Raw genomic sequence first — 23,445 nt, 5'->3', positions numbered from 1 at the left:
ATACCTATAAGTATATATACATATATACATGTGTATACATATATACACACATATATGTATTTGTTTTATTCCTGAAGTGTTTCTTAAAATCTGTTGTACAAAGCTGAAAATTAAAAACAGATTTATTTAGTAAGTTATATTTAGTGGCCTTTCACGGCCCACCTGCAGTACCGTCACGGCCCACTAGGGGACCGCGGCCCACACTTTGGGGATCCTTTGGCAGATCCTGCTGAGGGCTGAATAGGAGGAGGAGGGTGTGGAGAGTGTGAGGAGGGGGCGGGGCTGTTGTTTGGTGATGATGATGATGATGATGGTGACAGCATCCTCCACACCTGACTGACTCCGTCAAACGGGCTGAAGATGGAGCTTTCCTCCGCGCTGCCGGGCTTTTATCCTGCCGCTACTGCTGCCACAATCTCGCATGTCCAGTGTCCGACGCATGATCTCCAAACACCGTAATCGTCTCGAGTGTTTTCGCCGTGATTCTTTTAGCCAATTCACGCCCGATCCCTGCGTGGACGGACGGTGTGTTCGCCTCATACGCACCGAGGCTGCTCTTTATTTAACACAAGTGGACTCATCTGCTGCTGCTGCTGCTGCTGCTGCGTCGCTGGTAAACACAAGAAATGGGTGTCATCGAGCCAAAGCTGCCAATACCGGCTGTAGCACGGACCACAATCTCGCTTTTCTTATGATCCAACATCTGTGCGCTCCAGGTTTTCCAGGCTGCTACACTGACCAGGTAAGAAGACTGTGTTTCCTTCTCAGCTGCTGAGGTGACATCAATCCTCACCCTCAGCCTTTTTGCTTTGTTTCACGCACTCTCTTTATTAATGATAATAATAACAACAGAGATGATTTGTGGTCCGTCCATGTAGTGCGTCACCACCATCAGTCTCCACTTGACCAAATGGACGCACATCAGCCAAGGTTACAGTTACAGCAGTGGGACTCCATTTTACTGTGCAAATGTGACATAGACACTTTGCCGTGGACATGTCTCTCTGCCCACATACAGGACACATTTAACTCAGGCTCTTAGACTTACAGAAGGTGGGACTTATGTAAGTATTCTCAGCAGGCCTGTGTCATCATCATCTCACACACACACACACACACACACCAAGGCTGGAAACACAGCAGTGTAAGTGGCTGTAATGTGCAGGGATGGGACTATGAATATAAATCCTGTCCCAATTTTTTTGTCCAAAACAAATGGGTAAATGGTTTGTATTTATAGCACTTTGCTAGTCTCGGTGACCACTCAAAGCTGCTTCACGCTATTACACCATTCACCCATTCACACACAGCCGTCAGGAGCAGCGTGGGGTTAAGTGTCTTGCCCAAGGACTAGTGGAGCCGGGAATCAAACCCACAACCTTCACACCTAACTCGCTCTGACTGCTGTCACCCCTGTCGCATACTGTCACACAAATGTGGCTCTCAATTTTTTATTGCAATATTATATATACAGTATATACATATATACTGTATGTATATATATATATATATATATATATATATATATATATATATATATATATATATATATGTATATATATATATGTAATGTGCTAGATTATTGACCGTAAATGGACAGAGTGTTGTGTCCAGAGCTTTCTTTCATACCTTTATTCGATTTGTATACATAACAAATACACAACGTACTTTCTAAACGCTCAAAGATACAGAACAAACAGATGACACAACAGATTACTGTCACTATTGCTGACACTGGAAGTGTTGAAAAATGTTGTAGTGTTACAAAAACATACTAGTGTTGGATGGAATCTTAAAAGACACACACGATTAGTTAAGAAATTAGGAGGTCATTGAAGGAGTGGAAAGATCCAGGCTCCACCTTGTGGTCACTGGGACTGTACGCTGGCAAGCTACACAGCATTTACAAAGCCACTATCATGAAATACTAGCTAATAATGTATCCATTCACAATTATCCCGTGAATAGAAATTCATCAGTATTGTGAGATTTTATGATCACAATGTAGCAGCGTTCCAGCTAACGCAGGGTAGCGTATCGGCCCGTTAGGCTATGATTTGCCAAATTGAGGACCATTGCTCACATTTTTACTCGTATCAACAACAAAATTCTTGCTATAGATTGTGCACAGCCACAAAACTCACAACATTAGCGGCACGTAACACTCAGTTTCCACCACGAGCGAGCAGGACAAAGGCGCTCCAATGTTCCAATCACTTGGTTTCATTCATGAGGCTTATATTTGGCAGATTATACCTCACCTATTCCTTGTTATTCGTTTGAATAACTTTAAATATTTCATTCCACACCTGCTTGGTTGCTACTCTCCCTCGCCATTACCAGTATGCTAAAATAAAATCCTAGCTAGAACCCTGTGTATATATATGGTTCCATTCACCCCATGATTAAAATCCCACATTTATTCTCCCCTCGTAACATCTAATCCTAACAAAACGATCAATGAAGTGCAGTGAATCTCCTTCATGATCTGCACGATAAGCAACATTTGCTCGAGCTAAAGGGACAAAAGCAGCTAATGAAATGTACCGGCGTGTTTGTGTTTTATTTTTAAGAAATGTTGCGACTCAGCCGGTGAATTTAAGTGACCACTGTCTTCTCCCTTTGTCCAGGCGGCGATCAAGCAAACAAATGGTCCAATCAAAAGCCAGTGGACTGAGTCTGCCATAGGGAGGACACTGACAACACGCTAACACGGTCGACACACACACACGCGCAGTCGATGGCGCTGGAGAACTCGGTCTTCCCCTCCCGCCCCGACTCCCTCTCGCTCCCCGTGGAGGAGAAGGTTGACGGCGAAGATGTGGAGGTGGCCACCGAGGCCACGGCCTCCGCGGGAGTCTTCAACGTATCGGAGGAACTGGGCCACGTCGTCACAACGGAGACGGCGCCATCCCCTCCGCCCTTGGCCAAGGTCAACAGGTCGTTCCAGGCCAAGCTGGCTGAGCGGGAGGCCAATGCCAATCAGCCCAGGAAGAAGACCCAGGGGGCGGAGAAGGAGCGTGGGCGATTCGGGTGGGGTGAGTGATGCTGGATGTCATCTCCTGTCCTTGATGGCTTCGCTGCGTTGTTTGATTTCCTTAATTTAATTCTGAAAGACTTGTGTAATTATTGGGAACAGAAAAGTGGATCTTATGTATTATTATCTCTCTCACACACAAACACACAGAGCTGTTCTTCTTAGTACACTGTATTTGGACAGCCATAACAAAGTTTTATCCCTAACCTTAACCATAACCAGTTAATGCCTTACCCCTGGTAATAACCTGGTTGCAGAACGGATCCACACAGCTCCGCCAATTTACCCTCCTTGTGCCTCACGTCCGCCCGCTGTGACAGCTGGAGTCGCGAGACTAGTATTTATCGCGGTACTTCTCGCACGGAAATACACTCCATATGTTGTAAACACGGCAAACGGAGCAACATTTCTACGATGTGGTGTCAACACAGGATGTTTTATTCTGAAAAGTAAACCGGATGTTTTATTTTCCTACGTCTGGGTTGAAATCCTATACAAAAATCCTATATAATCGCATGCTTCACTATGCACAGACTCAATCAGCAAATGCATTTTAGCTGAGTCATGTTTGGGCTGTTTATCGCCACACTATTTGTGACACAGTTGGAGTATGATGTCTTTGAAATGACTCAGCACTTCATACGTTCATAAATGGTCTAAAATGACTGTATAGGGCTATTATCGAGTTTGTGATATCAGTATCGGACACAACACTAACCCTAACCTTACCACAATTTGACCATCTATCCATCTTCTACCACTATATCCTCCACATGAGGGTTACGAGCTTAAACTAAACTAAAAACTCAGGTTCTGGTCTCCATGAGGGCCACTGGTCCTGACAAGGTCAGTGTTTATGCCAGAAAAGATGCTTAAGCTGTAACAAATATACAGTAAGTACACACACACATCTGCTGCGCTGTCGTTGATGTGCTGCAGTCAGTGACTCACCCCTCAAACACTCATGTCCTGATCTTCTCCTCTTCTTAGCTGTGCGTGTGTGAAAGAACAAATCAATCCATCAAAATAAAGATCAATAAAAGTGGACGCCATGGGCGAAGCGGCTCTTACAAGTTGTCTTCCCCTCTGCCACAGCAGATGATCTGCATATAAGATAAGGCGGAGATTATTTTTACGCCCTTCCTGACACAGCCCTTGACCTTGCAGGGACTCAAACCAGCAACAAGCCAAGTTCTCTTTCTGCTTGGGCTTCCCACAGTGGAGATAAATATATTATTAATGAATTTTATTTATAGCACTTCATTTAAACGACTTCTCACGGGTGATGCCTCACACGCTGGGAATCACCGCCTTTGATATTGATTTATTTGACCACTTCAGGATACCCAAACACCAGAATAGATTCCTTCCCCCCCCCCGTGTTATAATCTCAGTTTTGGCTGGGTGCACCCACAGTCAGAGAGACAATAAATCATCAGCAGTTGCCCTCAGGGTTGTCGAGTTTGTGTAGCCCAATGTTGCAGCTTTACCTTTTCCAGTGTTTGATGTCCTGTTGCACTTCATCTGCTCTCATTTCCTCTCCTGTCTCTTTTCATTTCTCTCATCCTTTGTTCTTTCCCGGAGCATTTGCTCTGTAGATTTGTGTCCCGGCACCTCCCTGTGTTTATCTTACAATCTCCCCCGCGTGCCTTCGTTCGCCTGGCGTTCCTCTGAGTGCGGTCTCAACTTCAAAAGGAAAACAAAGTTGAGAAAGGCAGCTTTGTGTTGACGCTTTTTGGAAGTTTTCTTAAAGGGCTCTTTGAAGGATTCTCCCGCAGCTCGGGTTATGAAGTTGTGAGACCTGCGTGAAGATTTACGCGGGTGTGCCGCGTCACTAATTTCAAACTTATCCCCCTCCCTCGTTTCACATGCGACCCCGTGACCCCCTGCAGCCCGGACTCGGCGCAAGAGGCAGCGCTATGTGGAGAAAAATGGCCGGTGCAACGTGCAGCACGGCAACATGCGGGAGACGTACCGCTACCTGACTGACATCTTCACCACACTGGTGGACCTCAACTGGCGCTGCTCGCTCTTTGTCTTCGTCATGGCCTACGCTGTCACGTGGCTCTTCTTTGGCGCCATCTGGTACCTCATCGCTTACTGCAGGTAAGACTCGTGTGCAAAGGTCACTTATTAATTGATTACTTTTTCTTTTTTTTTTCAATAACTTGATTTTTAAGCTTCTTAAATGTGAATATTTATGGTTTCTTTGCTCCATATAATAAAGAAATCCATTAAAACGGAACAATTTCATTTTTTTTGGACCAAATACGTATTGATTAATCGAGAAAATAATCAACAGATTAATCTATTTTGAAAATAAATAATATAATTATTGTGGCGTGTTGCTAGTTTACGCTGAAAAACAACATTTGTTCCCTTTGGTACGGAATTATGAAACGCTGAATTTTGTGTGAAAGTCTTGAAAACAGTTTAGTTCATAGTAGAATTTGAGAGTCTTCACAGAATTCACAAAAGCATTTTAAAAATACGTAATAGATGAAGAAATGTGTGCAGCTTTGTGATGTTTTGAAAGTGTTTTTGTGTTCTGGGTTCATCGTTCATTCACTCATGTATCAAACTACAGAAAGTCAATGTTTTAAAATGTTGGAATGGAGTTTTTATTTGGGGGGGCGGGGGAAAGGGCAAGCACCCTGTATAAAACATTAAACACAAACATGTGCAGTGGGTTTCAATTTTCCTCTACCAAACTAATCATATTCTTCTTAATTTAACCTTTAAATAAATGATCAAAAATCATTTTTTCATGGCTCAGAAGGGAGTGGATGCTGCGTGCGAGACATTTCTGCGGCGACAGCGGAAAGAAAAAACACCCCCATTTGTTATTTGGACAGGCAGATGACAAAGCAGTATTAATATTACACTGTATTTCATCATGACGCTCTTCCTCTACTCCAGATGCGTCTGCTGGATCCCCACTCCAATTAGCTAACGTGTTCGTCTCGTAAAATCTCGACCTTTTGCATATCGATTACGGGGGGCCACCTTAAGTGGTGCCAGAGCGATGTCACTGCTGCACTTCCTTTGGTCACCAACGCAGGTCATAGATTATATAAAATGCCGAACACCACTCTCATTAATTAGCCCGATCCTGTCCTGTGTGGCTGGATCTGTGTTAATCAGGCCCATTAGCGCAGCGTACAGTGAAGAGAAGGGACATTCTGCAGACGCTCAGCAGTCTGCGGCTTAACCGGCGCAAATGTGAAGAGGCCGTGTGTCATGACGTGTGACGGGAGGATGTAGGTTTACACTGCATCACGGGGGGAAAGTGACAGATTAGCTGTTAGATTACCCGGTGTGCTTAAACAGGATGAATGAGATTACTCATTAGAGGAGATGGCAAGTATAAAAGCACAGCTCAAAGGAGACGGTAAATAAAAGGCAGCTTTGAGGCGTCTCAGCACACACACTGTATATTTCCGCACCTCCTTTCTAAAAATATAAATCTTCTCACACTCTGTCTATTTTTTGACATAACAACACCCACACTGTCGCCCACCCCTCCCTCCCTCCCTCCCTTTCTCTCACATTCTGCGACTTTTCTTTCCCCTTCCCAAGGGGCGATCTGGACCATCTGGAGGACGAGACGTGGACGCCGTGCGTCAACAACGTCAACGGCTTCATCTCCGCCTTCCTCTTCTCCATCGAGACGGAGACGACCATTGGCTACGGCCACCGCGTCATTACTGACCAGTGTCCGGTGGGCACGATGCTGCTGCTGCTGCAAGCCATACTGGGATCAATGGTCAACGCGTTCATGGTGAGCACGAGTGACAGATGGAGAAATGATGTTTTTGGTCAGCAATAGTGAAAACTGACGTACTTACAGAGTATTGATTGAATGTTTTATTGTGAAAAAGTTTTCTGATATCAGTCCGTTACGGTCAATTTAGATGGTGTATCACAATAACGATAATTGTGACAATATTTCATAGAATTTGAACAAAAACCCCCACAAGTTTTTGTTTTGATATGGAACGAGAGACGTTCAAAATGCATTGTGGGTCCTTTGCTTTGCTTCCACAACTGTTTAAAGCGAGTTCTCTATAAGTTCTGAAACAAGACTGATGAAGTTGTGTTCACCACATTGATATCTACTAGCGTACTGGAAATCAGACATTTTTACAGTTCAATTTTAGAGAAATTTCAAGTTAAAAGTCTCACATTAGCACTTTTTAAACTGAATAATAAAGAAATAATTCTGTAATAAAAACAGAATGTCTCCATAAGTTCTGGAAAAGACTTTCTTGGTTGTATTCAGGACATCTATGACTATGACTTTTACAATTCAGTTTTTGAGAAATCTCAAATTAAAAGTCCCAGATTGGTACTTTTTAAACAAAGTCTAATTTTAACACTTTTTTAAATAGCAAAAAAACTATTCTCAACTTTTAGATGTAATAAAAACATGAGTCTCCATAAGTTCGGAGTGCTATGAGTTGTGATATCACATATTGGGAATAAGATGTTTTTTCTGTACAGTTTTAGATACATTTCTAATTAAACGTCTAATTTTAGCACAATTTTAATTGAATCAATTCTCAACTTTGGGGAGTAGTAAAACAAAACTTTCTGGAAAAGACTGATAAAGTTGTGTTCAGGACATCTATGACTATTAGCATACAGGAAATCAGACGTTTTTATTGTATAGTTTTAGAAGAATTTCAAATTAAAGGTCTCATATGAGCACTTTTTCATGGAACATAATGAATAATCATTATTGAGATGTAATATTGAGATGACTACTAGCATACTGGAAGTCAGACGTTTTTACTGTATAGTTTTAGAAGAATTTCAAATTAAAGGTCTCATATGAGCACTTTTTCATGGAAAATAAATAATAATCATTATTGAGATGTAATAAAAACAAAAATTTCCACAGGTTCTGGAAAAGACTGATAGTGTTGTGCTCATCTATGACTACTAGCATACTGGAAGTCAGGCGTTTTTACTGTACAGTTTTAGACATTTAAAATTTAAAAAAGGGTAAAAAAGAAGAAGAGTGAATGCCTGAATGCCACGCAGACAAAATGACACTAATTCCGTGCAGATGGTGTTCCGTCTGAAAACAAATATGCTAATGCGGCTGGACTTTTTGCGCCACGTAAGCACTCCTTTGATGAGGATTAATCCACACATTGATGTCCGGGCAGAATCATGTTTATGCATGTCTGTGAGCTGGAAACATGCCATATAAGCATCTGATGGAAAGGTGGGCTGTTTTACTAAGCATTATTAGTATATATATTATTAAATAAACATTTATTCCCAATGTTGCAGGTGGGCTGCATGTTCGTGAAGATCTCACAGCCCAACAAACGAGCCGAGACACTGGTGTTCTCCAAGCACGCCGTCATCTCCCTGAGAGACGACAAGCTCTGCCTCATGTTCAGAGTTGGCGACCTGCGCAGCTCGCACATCGTCGGCGCCAACATGAGGGCCAAGCTCATCAAGTCCAAACAGACTCAGGAAGGTGAGCGAATCTACTAATCACCATGTAAAACGTGGAAATTCACCAAAGGGGCGCTTTAAAGAGCCGCCATTTCTGTGCTTACTTGCAAGATATGACAAAATGGCTGCTTTTTAACATGTCTTTTTTTTTATATATATCCTCTTTTTGAGTGTGTTATAAAACCTGCAATTCTACTTTCACTATTGCCGGGATCAGACAACACGGTATTTCTGCTTCCATGTGTTGGATTTTGTTGGTTATATACATACACACACATATATATATATACATATATATATATACACTACCGTTCAAAAGTTTGGGGTCACATTGAAATGTCCTTATTTTTGAAGGAAAAGCACTGTACTTTTCAATGAAGATAACTTTAAAGTAGTCTTAACTTTAAAGAAATACACTCTATACATTGCTAATGTGGTAAATGACTATTCTAGCTGCAAATGTCTGGTTTTTGGTGCAATATCTACATAGGTGTATAGAGGCCCATTTCCAGCAACTAACACTCCAGTGTTCTAATGGTACAATGTGTTTGCTCATTGGCTCAGAAGGCTAATTGATGATTAGAAAACCCTTGTGCAATCATGTTCAGACATCTGAAAACAGTTTAGCTTGTTACAGAAGCTACAAAACTGACCTTCCTTTGAGCAGATTGAGTTTCTGGAGCATCACATTTGTGGGGTCAATTAAACGCTCAAAATGGCCAGAAAAAGAGAACTTTCATCTGAAACTCGACAGTCTATTCTTGTTCTTAGAAATGAAGGCTATTCCATGCGAGAAATTGCTAAGAAATTGAAGATTTCCTACAAGGCTGTGTACTACTCCCTTCAGAGGACAGCACAAACAGGCTCTAACCAGAGTAGAAAAAGAAGTGGTAGGCCGCGTTGCACAACTGAGCAAGAAGAATAAGTACATTAGAGTCTCTAGTTTGAGAAACAGACGCCTCACAGGTCCCCAACTGGCATCTTCATTAAATAGTACCCGCAAAACACCAGTGTCAACATCTACAGTGAAGAGGCGGCTGCGGGATACTGGGCTTCAGGGCAGAGTGACAAAGAAAAAGCCATATCTGAGACTGGCCAATAAAAGAAAAAGATTAAGATGGGCAAAAGAACACAGACATTGGACAGAGGAAGACTGGAAAAAAGTGTTGTGGACGGATGAATCCAAGTTTGAGGTGTTTGGATCACAAAGAAGAACGTTTGTGAGACGCAGAACAAATGAAAAGATGCTGGAAGAATGCCTGACGCCATCTGTTAAGCATGGTGGAGGTAATGTGATGGTCTGGGGTTGCTTTGGTGCTGGTAAGGTGGGAGATTTGTACAGTGTAAAAGGGATTCTGAATAAGGAAGGCTATCACTCCATTTTGCAACGCCATGCCATACCCAGTGGACAGCGCTTGATTGGAGCCAATTTCATCCGACAACAGGACAATGACCCTAAACACACCTCCAAATTGTGCAAGAACTATTTAGAGCAGAAGCAGGCAGCTGGTATTCTATCTGTAATGGAGTGGCCAGCGCAGTCACCAGATCTGAACCCCATTGAGCTGTTGTGGGAGCAGCTTGACCGTATGGTACGCAAGAAGTGCCCATCCAACCAATCCAACTTGTGGGAGCTGCTTCTGGAAGCGTGGGGTGCAATTTCTCCAGATTACCTCAACAAATTAACAGCTAGAATGCCAAAGGTCTGCAATGCTGTAATTGCTGCAAATGGAGGATTCTTTGACGAAAGCAAAGTTTGATGTAAAAAAAATCGTATTTCAAATACAAATCATTATTTCTAACCTTGTCAATGTCTTGACTCTATTTTCTATTCATTTCACAACGTATGGTGGTGAATAAGTGTGACTTTTCATGGAAAACACAAAATTGTTTGGGTGACCCCAAACTTTTGAACGGTAGTGTATATACATACATATATATATATATACAGTATATATATATACATACATACATACATATATATGTATATATACATATATATATATACATACATATATATATATGTATATATACATATATATATATACATACATATATATATATGTATATATATATGTATATGTATATATATATATATATATATATATATAGACATACATATAGATATATATATATATATCTATATGTATATACATACACACAGTATATACACAGTATGTCCCTCCAAAAGCATTTCACCTGTCTCCTGCAGGTGAGTTCATCCCTTTGGACCAGACGGACATCAGCGTGGGCTTCGAGACCGGCGACGACCGACTCTTCCTCGTCTCGCCGCTGGTGATTTCCCACGAGATCGACGCACACTCGGCGTTCTGGGACATGTCTCAGGCTCAGCTGGAGAAGGAGGACTTTGAGATTGTGGTCATTCTGGAGGGAATGGTGGAGGCCACTGGTGAGGACTGCGTTAACTAAACCCAAAAAGAAAAAAAAAGTCACTGTGCTCAAAATGATGCTTAGAAAGTCGTGAAAAACAGACACAACCTTTTAGAAAATATAAGTACTGGTGTTAATTTAGTCTTTATTGGTCCAGCAGCTGCATTTGAGTACTTAATATACAAAAGGAATGCAAACAGCCAAAATACGAATAGCAAAATAAATGGAGCAGGAATAAATGTCCATGTTTGCATAGGACATGGAAATGTAGGTGCAGTGAATGAATGAATATGTGCTTACACAAACAGAAAATAAACCCCTGATCATGATCACATCTTCAAATTTATGATGCCAAAGCCTGCACACACATAAAACCACAAACAATATTTTTTTTTGTTATTACATTAAGGGTGTATGTGATGAAGTGTTTTCGTACGGTAACGCTAACGCACTATTGACACGTGACGCCCTGCAGTTTGATTTAACTGTAAAATTAGAGCGGTCTCGGCGCAGCATATTTCAAATTCATGTTTTTTTTCTTTTTCTTTTTGCTGCGACATCAGAAATAAGCATTAGGGGATTAATCTTGCAGATGCATGTATCTATTATATCTGATGTTACGTGATAGTAATGCCATCAGCGACCGGACCCAGTAAAAAGTATCCATTAGAAAATGAAATTTCTCTTCCAGCATGTCTGAGATTTTTTTTTTTTTGTTCTTCTCGTTGTTTTAAAGCTCTTCATCTCATGTCCGTGCTTTAGAGTTATGAGTTATTATATATAGACCATATTCAGAGAGGGGAAACAGATCTGCGAGAGAGAAATCGTTGAACCACAGGGGGCGACATGGATTTTGTTTCATCACTTAATTCTTGACTAAAAGACCAGTCTTTTCAATCTGTTTACGGGAGGAAAATTAAAGCTGTAGTAGGCAGGATCCCTCGCTGTGCAGCGTCGTCGCTTTTTATATAGCAACATAGCCAGAGGAGGTGCAGAGGTCTGTTCTCTCTTAGGTCACTTGATTTACATTGTGCTAAAGGTCATAATGGAATTATTACTATGAACCAAAATACTGTATGTTACTTTCACCAGCTTTAAAAGGTGTAAATCATCAGGTGACCTTTTATATTTGCTTTGGAAGCTTTAAAAAGCTGCTCATTCTGCCCACACCAAAGTCCAAAATCAGTGTTTTTAGCTTACGTAGACACGGGAGCTTTAGTTAGTCGTGATTAGGGTGAACCAGGGTGTGGGCAGTAAAAGCTGTCTTACTTTGTGTCCCCACAGCCAGCAGGGGGCGCACACAATCCAGACAGTACCGACTATGGCAGTTACAGTCAAAATAGCACGACTGCGTTTTATTTTTCCACCCCATCGTTGAGCTAATTAAATAAATCCTTCGATCTTACCTTTCACTTCCTGATCCAGGAGGACCAGCTTCCCGTTTAGACCCACATACATGTGCTCAGTGCGCCCGAACGCTCGTTTAATATCTAAATACAAATCATTTTTGTCTGAAAATTCAAGTTTTTAAATGAAAATGCAGTCGTAGGCACGTGTGAGTACTTCATGCAGCCACACCCACAAACTCTCTTTTTCATCTATCGTAAACTGAATGTGAAAATCACGTGCACCGCATGGTGAACGCGACAGTTAAACACCTGACCGGGCTGTTTCCTGCGCCGACTCTGACCGCGCCATGTTCATCTTGCCTTTTCATCTCATTCACTTATTGGCTCCTGTCAAATTTCGTGCCGAGCGTTTAATATACTCAGCCGCTCCTCCCTGTTTGGCATGAGAGTCAGTGCGTCGGAGCTCATCATGATGCGCCTCCACGATGGAAAGTTGGCGACTCCAAATATTGATTTCCTCAGTCGGAGTGCAGTGGAGAGTTACAACTGAAAGAGCTGACAGCCATAACTCTGCTGCAGAGAATATTCATGTGAAAGACAGCACGCCAGTTACACTGCCGCTGAAAATGAATCAGCGGGAGTTTTTCCCGGCGTGGTGCAGTTTGTTTGGTGAATGCATGCACTCGTCTCATCAGATTGTGCGTGTGTGTGTGTGTTTGCGTAGGAATGACGTGCCAGGCGAGGAGCTCCTATCTAGCGGAAGAGGTGCTGTGGGGTCACAGGTTCAGCCCAATGATGTCTCTGGCAGAGGGTTTCTTTGACATCGACTACGGAGCCTTTCATCACACGTTTGAGGTAAGGGCCCAAAAATATACAAAACAAATGAAGGTGCTCTAAAGTTCACAGTGCACTAATTCTGGTGCAGCTGCTCAAATGAATGTGGGGAAACTTGGGCGGAAGTAACCTGGCTGAAGAAGAGGGAGTTTACGGCAGGATAATGGTGGAGAAAGCTACGTTAAGAGATGCTCCATCCACGTTTAATACATAGACTTTATGCACTTTGCTCTCTATCTTCTTTTCCTTTCGGCTGCTCCCTTCAGGGGTCGCCACAGCGAATCAACCTCCTCCATCTCACCCTGTTCTCTGTATCCCCCTCTCTCACACCAACTATCTTCATGTCCTCTTTCACTACATCCATAAACCGTCTCTTTGGTCTTCCTCTAGACCTCCTGCCTGGCAGTTCCAACCCCAGCATCCTTCTTCCCTCCTCTGTACATGACCAAATATTCTTATTCTGGCCTCTCTGACCTCATCTCCAAAACATCTAACATGTGCTGTTCCGCTGATTGACTCATTCCTATCCATCTTCGTCACTCCCAAAGAGAACCTCAACATCTTCATCTCTGCTACCTCCAGCTCTGCTTCCTGTCTTTTCCTCAGTGCCACTGTCTCTCGACCATACAGCGTCGCTGGTCTCACCACTGTCTTGATGCACTTTGCTCTCAATGTTGTGAATAGATAGAGAAATTTTAACTTTTGTAATGGACGTTTAGTTTTCTTCGTTTAGTTAGACAGATTGATATGATTGTCATGCAAATAGTTCATTAACACAGAATTGTTGTTGTATATTATTGGTATTTTTTTTACCCACCCCTATGCTAAAGGTTCACTTAACACCAATTAAAAGCTCGTAGCGTGAAGTAAGAATCAAATTATAGTTATTAAAAAGTTTGTTTCTGGAAAAACTACTAGTTATCTTCCTAAGCTGGTGGGCAACCCTAAAAGTAATGATCTTAAAAGGTCTGATGTGTATCATTCAGGAGGGTTTAAACGTATATATATATATATATATATATATATATATATATAGAAATAGAGTATACTATCCATAAGTATATTCATATACAGTAAATACAAATCAGGGGCCAAGTTTTACAGCAGCTGTCATCTGTTGAGATTTTTATAAACACCACAACCTCGTGTTGCTCCTACGACGACAACCACAAATGTCTGTACCTAATTTTATGAACGTCATCGATGATCTCGAAATCGAGGCTTAACCGGCTCCCATTTGTTCCCCTTCCCCGAAGGTGGACACGCCCTCCTGCTCAGCGCGGGAGCTCTCATTGGCCGCCGCCAGACTTGACGCTCACCTCTACTGGTCGATCTCCAGCAGGCTGGACGAGGAGCCCACGCTGACCAACCAGGCGGCCAAGCAGCCGGACAGCGGCTCGGCCGACAGCAAAGGAGGCGAGCCCAAGTTCATCGTCGGGGAGATGACCGACATTCAGGAGCAAACGGGACTGGGGGAGTTAAACGGCAGCGTCGCCACCAACCAATCAGAATCAGAGGCCTGAGAACAGAGAATGTTTACAAAGACCTTCAGTGTATCACCACGACGCCACACTTAGTGTTTGTAGAGCTTTCATTTGTACGAGCATTGGACTCTGCGGGGGCTGCAGTTATAGGCCATATCCTTACGGGGGCGCCGCTTGTAACGTTTGCTGAATTGAACCGAACAATGATAAAAAAACAGAAATGATGTAAGTATATTTGCAAATTTAAAAATCTAAATCTAAATGTTTCATTCTCAACGTCATGCCCACCACTCGAGTCACGTTGGGCGTGGCGGACATTCTCGGAGTGGGCTGGCCCGTAGCATATTTAACAATTAGATTCAACCGTTTAGTCATTTTGATTTAGAGGATGTGTTCATTTGTTTTTAACTTTGCAAATATTGCCGTGAATCTGGTCAGAAGTGACTTACATGAACTTGCACACCATTTATTTTGTCATCGTTTGGAGTCAAATGTTAAATTGACTTTACAAACGACGCCCCACGCATCTTACGTTACTAGACGAGGGAATTTCTTTCTCATTCCTCCTTTGTCTCTTATTTCTATGTTGATCTTAAACGTACTGAATGTTTGCTTCTCTTTTTCAGTCTGTCGTGTTAGCTCCTATCACCCTTGCCTATATCTACATTTAAAATGACAATACTATGCTTCAGGTGGGGTCAGCAGCGGTATAATCTGTGGACCACGTGGCCGAATGTTAAACAGTCAGAGGTTTCGTTAATCTCATTCGGCAAAAAGATGGGGGGGGGGAAGAGTTTACGCCGAGTTAAATGTTAAAATAGACACAAACGCATGGGTAGTTCATTTGAAAACGTAGGAAACTAGATTTGAAGTTTGTCCTCAGATTTATTCAGCATTCAGGTGTTAACAGGGTAGGAAAAGTAACAGCAGCTCAAACGTGCATATGTTTTGCTTCACATTGAGCCACAAAACCATTGAAATTTAAAAAGAAAAATAGAGGAACAAAAACTATTTTGCTGATGAAAATGTGACTCAAACCAATGAAATACAGCCTGTGGACAACAAAGCCATTTTCCTGCCCTGACTTAAAATGTTTTGTTATCTTCAGGAGTATAATGTTTGTTAAATAAATCACACTAATAAAATGTATATGTATATATTTATATATATATATATTTATATATATATATATATATATATATATATATATATATATATATATACATACATATATATGTGTGTATATGTATATGTATATATATATATATATATATATACATATATATATATATATATATATATATATATATATACACACATATATATATAAAGTATATATATATATGTTTACTCCACGTTGCACTCAGCACATTATAGAATATCTGTGTGGAACCTTTAACGCAGAGGCAGGTTAACATGTGAGTGTGTATGTGGCTGTGTCTCATGTACGATGTGTGTGTAGCACAAGGATTATCTCACTTTTGTCCCCGGCCAAATAGAAATGAAAAGCACAACAGCGTCCTGCTCAAACTCTCGCTTCTGCTGCTGTATACACACACACACACACACACACACGCGCACACACACACACAGTATATATATAATTATATAATATGTGGCCATTTTTACTTGATGTTTTTAATATTTATTATAATAAATTGACTAGAATTAATAAACTATAGTATATTCCAGAGCAAAGTGTCTTGGTGTGTGATATTCTTGAAATACATCACTATAATGACCATTATGTACAATAGAAATATTTAAATTTCTCACATATGTCCATCCTGGTCACTCCCAAAGAGAATCTCAGCCTCTTCAGCTCTGCCACCTCCAGCTCCAGCCTCTGTCTCCGAGTCATACATCATGCTTGGTCTCACTACAGTCTTGTAGACCTTCCCTTTGACTTTTGCTGCTGTCCAGAGTGTACACATACTGCAGGTGAATTTATAGCTATATTTAAAGAAAAAAAACTACTCCTGGGATGAAACAGCCATAATGTAAAATAAAAACTATATTAAAAGTACATTTAATGAGTCCTCCTCGTGAAATACCACGCCAGCAGCTTCCCAAAGTGATATACAGATTTTTATATGTAACAAATTAATCTAAACTTACCGTATATTAAGAGATATTAAAATACACCTTCTGATTTTTATGATTATACTATGTTGTGTTGATATGTAAACGGAATATGGCTTCTCACTTATGGCCAGAGCGGTAAATGTAATTATTTTGATCAACATATCACAAGTTGTTGTTTTACTCTACTTTAAATAGTAGAGTAAAAAAAGAGCAACACTATCCATAATATGCAATAAAGTATTGCACTTTGAACAGTACTTTGAAGCCTCAAGTACTTGTGTGTTAGTTCAATCAATCAATCAGAAAGAAACCCGTTTGTGTGATTCATCTATTGATGAATAAGTAAAGCCACTTGCAGCCACGACTTCAATAACCTTACTGCATTCATTTCACACGTTTTTGGTAAAATGAATTAACATACGACGTGTAAGTTCACATTTGGACTAATAACTCACATGAAACTTCACTTGTGTCACATGAACAGTCTCATAATGTGATGTATCTCATTAGAAATGCAGGGCTGCATCTCTGTGCCAGGAGAAGTCAGCATATTGGGTTACTAGGCAGAATCTTGGCTTAAAAAAAGAAAAAGAAAAAAAGAGTGAGCTGTCTTTCTCTCGTTTGGTTGCTAGATGGCGATAAAGATCCCACCTCCTCCAGCCAGTCACACAGCCCCAATCGGTGTGTAATGAGATGGGGTCCCGGCTCAGCTGTCTCCTAGGCAACCAGGGCTGGGGACAGGGAAAGGGCAGAGTGTGTGTTTGTGTGCACGTGTGTGTTGGGAGTGTGTTCATGTGCGTTTGAACTGGCCTCACACGACTGATGAGGGACTTTATGAGGATTGTCAGGGAGGGAGAGACGTTTGAGTTTGACGTTTGATGCGTAAGAAGTGGTGATGGTGGTGATGATGATGCACAGCAGTGACCTTCGGTTGGAAAACAACAAAACGGCCGTGACATTGAAAAAAGTAAGTGGTGGAAAGATATCGACACGTTTTCATTTGATTTAAAAATCATGAATTTAACCACACAGAACTACGCGATTAATCACATTAATGTCATAGTTAACTTGCGATTAATTACACATTTATCTATTTTAAATGTCCCTTCATTTCTTTTTGTCCCATTATTTTTCTCATTTTCATGCTCTTATCAACATAGAACAGTGGATCGGCTTGCTTTGTGCAAATGTTTTTTTTTTATTGAGACAATTCCTCTTATTGTGAGAGCCGCACAATAACAAGAGAGGCTGTGTATCACCCTGCAGTGTGTGAATAAAGTGCCGTTGTGGCTGTCAGTTGGAATCCTTCCGCAGGTGAAGGCTGACCTGGTCTTTGTGAGGTGAGGTGTTCCGGTTCACGGGCGAAACACCCCTGATGACGATGCGGAAGGGTTCCACAGTCTCACAGTGCTACGTCCCAACTGTCGAGAGTTTTACGAGAGTTACACAAAACACCGGAAGCATATACTCACCTGCGACATCATTAGTAACGTCTTTGAATTTCCACTTTCAAAAACTGACTACATGTAGTTTTATATAAAGTTTATGGGTACAGCGACGGTATGCAGAAGACCACTGTCCTTAGGCACCTATGGGATGGTACCAGCTGTCAATAACTTTTCTCCACCCATGTTGTATTGAAAAACTAGTGATTGAGATCATTAACTGCTAAGGAAAATGCTTACTGATGTTATAAATCGAGGAATAAGTCAGTCAGTCAGTCATCATCTAACCGCTTTATCCTCCACCAGAGGGTCGCGGGGGGTGCTGTGCCAATCTCAGCTACATTGGGCGATAGGCGGGGTACACCCTGGACAGTTCGCCAGTCCATCGCAGGGCCACACACAACTAGAGACAAACAGCCATTCACTCTCACACTCACTCCTATGGTCAATTTAGAGTGTCCAATTGACCTAATCCCCACATTGCATGTTTTTGGACTGTGGGAGGAAGCCGGAGAACCCACGCACACACGGGGAGAACATGCAAACTCCATGCAGAAAGGCCCTTGTTCCAACCGGGGCTCGAACCCGGGTCTTCTCGCTGCAAGGCGAGAGTGCTAACCACTACACCACCGTGTGGCCATCGAGGAATAAGTAAGACACATTTTTCCATAGACTTCCATTCAAAGGGTCTTCTTGTTGCAGTCGCCCCCTGGTGGCTTCACTTTTCAAACCAGAAGACAACTTCCATTTCTACAACGTGTGTTGTTTGGGAGTTTCCAGTTTGCCACAGAGATGAACCACATGACGTGCCATTTCCGAGTTCTAATAATGATTTTAATGAGAGGCTGTTTTGCATGATCCCCACTGAGCCGAAATCAATGCTCCTCTTGATTGAGGACGCCATGACAGTTTGGTTTCAGTCGTGATTGAACTAAGAGGAGAGGGGGACAATCTAAAAAAAAGAAAAGAAGAAATGGAGGAAAAACTGATGAAATACAGTACAGTGCAAAAGCATCAGGGCACCACCAGCTTTGTTGTTTTTATGTCAGTCAAAGTCTGTGATCATTGGATTTGAATGATGTGAATGAAAGTTGGTCTATACAGCATTAAGTTTAGACTTTAACTCAAAGCTCAACTATGTCTTGAATAAACCTGGTGTAACAGACCTTTTTCACCTTTTCATAACGTACATAGTCACAACATACATTATGTCAAGGTGTTGTACATAGTAAGGCAGAAACCTTATAATATCATCAAAATTAGATTAAAAAATATACTATTTTTATTCCTTTTTCCATGTATTTTATTGCCTCTCTTTTATATATTATTCTAGTTGTTCTTTACAAACACAATTGAATTGAATAATTACAAAACTTATTTAACTAATTACTACATAAAAAAAACCACAGAAATGACTCGTAACTTGATAGCGTTTGGAGGGGGCACATGAAATCGACTCGACGGCCACATGTGGGCCGTAGGCCGCGAGTTTGGGACCACCGTTATAGAAAAGAGCAACCGTTCACACATTGAGAAATCTCTGATAGAACCAGACTCAAAATAGGCAGCAATAAGGACATATTATGTCCTTATGCAGGAACTGCCCGACTGAAATGAACTTTAATTGTGTTAAAATTCAGGTTTGGAAATGACCTCACGCTGGTGATGTCGGGCGCATGAAAAATAGTACAGCTCTCCTGCACTGATTACTTTTTTTCTTGCTGCTTTGAATTGACTCTATTTCCATATTGTGGGGAGTGGAAGGCCAAACGACAGTGCTCTAAATCCACCGACGTTAATCAAACCTCACTCAACTCCGTCAGATCTTTCCTCCTGCTGCATCGTGGATGTGACAAAACGCAACATCAACACCTCGTGCACGTGTAATGAGCTCCATCTAAAGTTAGCTATTCACCCCCCTTTAGTAACAGCTGTTCTGAGAAGAAGCACAATTCAGGCACAACATATAGAAATGTTCAACGTGGAGCCCAAAAAAACGAAAATGTTTTATTACAGAGGTGTAAATAGACGTTCACGCACAGTATTAAGAAGAAAATCTGTCTGCCCAATGAGATGATTTTATACCACACTGCCACAGCAGGCGAGTATTTATCACGGACTATTACTAAGACCACATCCTGTCTGAGGTTTTGACCAAGAGTGAGACAGTTACATTTCCCACATGCATTAGAGACAGATCTTATTTCTGGTGCCTGGATGTTGTATGAAATTTGGATTATGTTGACACCTGCTGACAATCAGTTGAAGATGGCTGGAGTACATTTTTGCACTTTGTAATTCACAACATAAATTCACTCAGGGAAAACCGAGCCACAACACAACGAGAAGAAACTCCCTTTTCTCAACTCCCAACAAACCACCAGCAATACAAAACACTTTAAAAGGTTTCTCTTCAATCAAGAAAGACAAATACAGGCAGTCTGACCGTGAATGCTTTAGAGTCCACCATAGCTGCAAGGATCCAGCCTCTTCTCTCCATACTCTGTTTCACCACTGCCCCTCCTCTTCCTCCTGTATCCACACACTTGCTGCTTCATTGGAAACCAGGTTCTCATCCATTTGGATTGAACACCTCCAACACAGACTAACAAACTAACAACAGTCATACACACTGAAGAACGTAAACAGAAGGCGCTGGACATTAGGAAGGTTGCTCAGACTAAATACTGTGAGCTGAGTGAGAACCAGGTGGAAGCAATCAGGGAGTGGCAAACGATCACTGTGGGTGGAGTGGAAGTGGGAGTGGAAGTGAAACTCATGGAACACAGGTGATATTGATAAGAGAAAGAGGAAAGGCCTTGTTTAGACTGCAGCCCAAATCTGATTTTTAAGCATATCCAGATTGTATGTGACTTGATTCTGTTTGACAGCTAAAAACACATAAGATCGGATTTTTCCAAAGCAGATTCAAACCACATACAATCTGAACGTCTCAGTCGCTCAGATAGGATTTCAAAGTGTCTTCTGCGTCACTCGCAGCGTGACCCGAAAGACAACAACAATAACGTAGATCCTGAGAGATGGAAGTTAATTGGAAGCGTGTTAAAAGATTGTCAGCGTAGAAGACAGTAGTTTAAAAATCAGAATAAAGATTTCATCGTTTGGTTTGTTTACTACTTGTTTTTTCCCAGGGTGTGGCCTGTAACTATAGAAATCCATGACTAGACAAAGTCAATATGGATGCATTAGCATCGTATCGAATCACTTGGTCAAGTAGATCACAAGCACATAGAGGAAATAAAACAGCAAGGAGAGTACAGTTACAAGGTTGGGACATCAAAATAAGACCTTAGCCTACCAATAAATCCAAGCAGGATAATGAAAGTAATGAAATTAAAGTCTAAATAATTCAAAGCTCTAAAAGAGTCATTTAGGAGTCAGAGGTCGTGACAGCTCTGTACTTGATCAGCACTGAGATACAAACATTTCCACACATGGTGCACTTCTCCTGGAGAGAAGTATCTGGAAATGGAAGACGATGGATTAAATTAAATGATGCCGAGTTTGATGGATGACACTGATATGCAGAACCTTCTATCAGCCTGGTCATCAGATGTGGTGGAATATTGGTTTGCAAACTCAGCCTCGAGTTGATACTGTGGACAAATCCGCTGCAGTTCGGGTTAGCTTTAGGCCAGTGACAGCCAGGTGCATCATTTATCTTCAGTCTGACAACCAGGTGTCCTAGAATAAGGCTTGTACTGGGTCTGCTCTGGTTCACTTGAACAGCACTGCTTCCATCCATGAGCCACTTTTAGTATTGGCCAATCTCATGGCAGCAACTCAGTGCATTTAGGTATGTAGACCTGATCAAGACTACCTTGTCAAGACAACCTGGTCAAAACGAGCTAGTCAAGACTACCTTGTCAAGACTGCTTTGTCAAGACTACCTAATCTAAAACTACCTCATCAAGACGAGTCAAGACAACCTGGTCAAAACGACCTAGTCAAGACTACCTTGTCAAGACTGCTTTGTCAAGACTACCTAATCCAAAACTACCTAGTCAAGACTACCTGGTCAAGAGGACTTGGTCAAGACGACCTGGTCAAGACAACCTTGTCAAGACTACCTTGTCCAAAACTACCTATAGTATTGGTCAATCTTGGTCAGCAACCAGTGCAAGAAGTAGACCTGATCAAGACTACCTGGTCAAGAACAACCTAGTCAAGACTACCTTGTCCAAAACTACCTAGTCAAGACTACCTAGTCAAGACAACCTGGTCAAGACTACCTTGTCAAGACCACCTAGTCCAAAACTACCTAGTCAAGACAACTTGATCAAGATTACCTTGTCCCCAAGATGACCTAGTCAAGATGACCTGCTGAAGTTCAAGCCAAGCATCAGAATGGAAAAGATGGAAATGTAAGTATCTGAGAATTTCAGAAACTGCTCATCAACTGAGATTTTTCATGCACCACCAACTCTAGTGTTTACAGAGAAGGGTCCAAAAAAAGAGCTGTAGTTCCGAGGACACATTCCGGACAGATTGGGAACGTTCAGATCTGAACTAGAGCATGGATACCCAATCAGAGCCCATTGGGACCTCTTCAGGTCAAATTTGGACAAAAATCCAGAAAGGTTTTTTCAGGCTCTGTTTAAGTCCAGTCACATCAATTAAAATGGTAATTTTTTTTCTTTTAGTAATTTAATTGCTTCATTGAAAATATGGTGCAAACATTTGATAAATAGATATGTGTTAAAACAATTGATAATAGGTAGAGACTTATAAATGGTTGACCTAGTTTTTCTGTTTGGAAGTATTAATGGGTTAATGAAAAGACATCCATGGTGGATCCTATCCTTTTCCTGCACAACAAGTTGGATTAAGTTTGTGTTATCAGAGGTAACAATTCAACAAGTTGAAAGTCGTCTTTGGTCTGTGGGAGAAAGAGACTGGAGAACCTGGAGAAAACCTCTTATCTCACAGGGAGAACATGCAAACCCCACACATAAGGGCTTTTGTCAGACCAACGCAGCCTCTACAACACTTGCTCCTCAGTGAGTGGATGTCTGGGATGTGCATGTTAACCAGTCCCTCCTCTGAATGAAGGATCCCTCAGAGTGCAGCATGTCACAGTTGGCACAGGAAGGTCTGAGCCCAGCACATTTAATTAGCCAAGCTGTCTTGGCATTGGACCGGAGGGGGACACACTCACACGCGCACACACACAGTGACGAGTCATCAACATCACCAAGGGCGCGGTTCTTCTCGCTGCCATAACGCATGTTTAGAACTTACGAAGGAAGGGATGCATCAAAAAATGGCCGAGTAATGCAGCACAAACAGCGGCTGACCGAGGTTCGAGTGGAGTTTGGTGAAATTTG

The 23,445-nt window shown here is 41.7% G+C and overlaps 1 protein-coding gene across 1 annotated transcript; it reads left to right on the top strand.

The window, feature by feature from the left end:
* Window positions 1–303: 303 nt before the first annotated feature.
* kcnj9 (potassium inwardly rectifying channel subfamily J member 9) lies at window positions 304–15,555 on the top strand. Its single transcript, XM_044041180.1, has 8 exons — window positions 304–742; window positions 2,631–3,038; window positions 4,930–5,143; window positions 6,617–6,818; window positions 8,339–8,531; window positions 10,722–10,919; window positions 12,974–13,104; window positions 14,340–15,555. The coding sequence occupies exons 2-8, from the start codon at window positions 2,741–2,743 to the stop codon at window positions 14,604–14,606; spliced, it is 1,503 nt and encodes a 500-aa protein (XP_043897115.1). The 5' UTR covers window positions 304–742; window positions 2,631–2,740; the 3' UTR covers window positions 14,607–15,555.
* Window positions 15,556–23,445: the final 7,890 nt, after the last annotated feature.

This window comes from Solea senegalensis, linkage group LG1 (assembly GCF_019176455.1).
Source record: "Solea senegalensis isolate Sse05_10M linkage group LG1, IFAPA_SoseM_1, whole genome shotgun sequence".
In the NCBI taxonomy this organism is placed as follows: Eukaryota; Metazoa; Chordata; class Actinopteri; order Pleuronectiformes; family Soleidae; genus Solea; species Solea senegalensis.
This window is presented reverse-complemented; position numbering and strand designations above follow the sequence as displayed.

What these genes read in the sequence shown, in the direction of transcription:
- kcnj9 (XM_044041180.1), top strand. Translation starts at nt 2,741, where the DNA reads ATGGCGCTGGAGAACTCGGTCTTCCCCTCCCGCCCCGACTCCCTCTCG. An exon ending in CAATGGTCAACGCGTTCATG is followed by an intron (nt 6,819 to 8,338) that starts GTGAGCACGAGT and finishes CCAATGTTGCAG; the next exon opens with GTGGGCTGCATGTTCGTGAA. An exon ending in GTCCAAACAGACTCAGGAAG is followed by an intron (nt 8,532 to 10,721) that starts GTGAGCGAATCT and finishes TGTCTCCTGCAG; the next exon opens with GTGAGTTCATCCCTTTGGAC.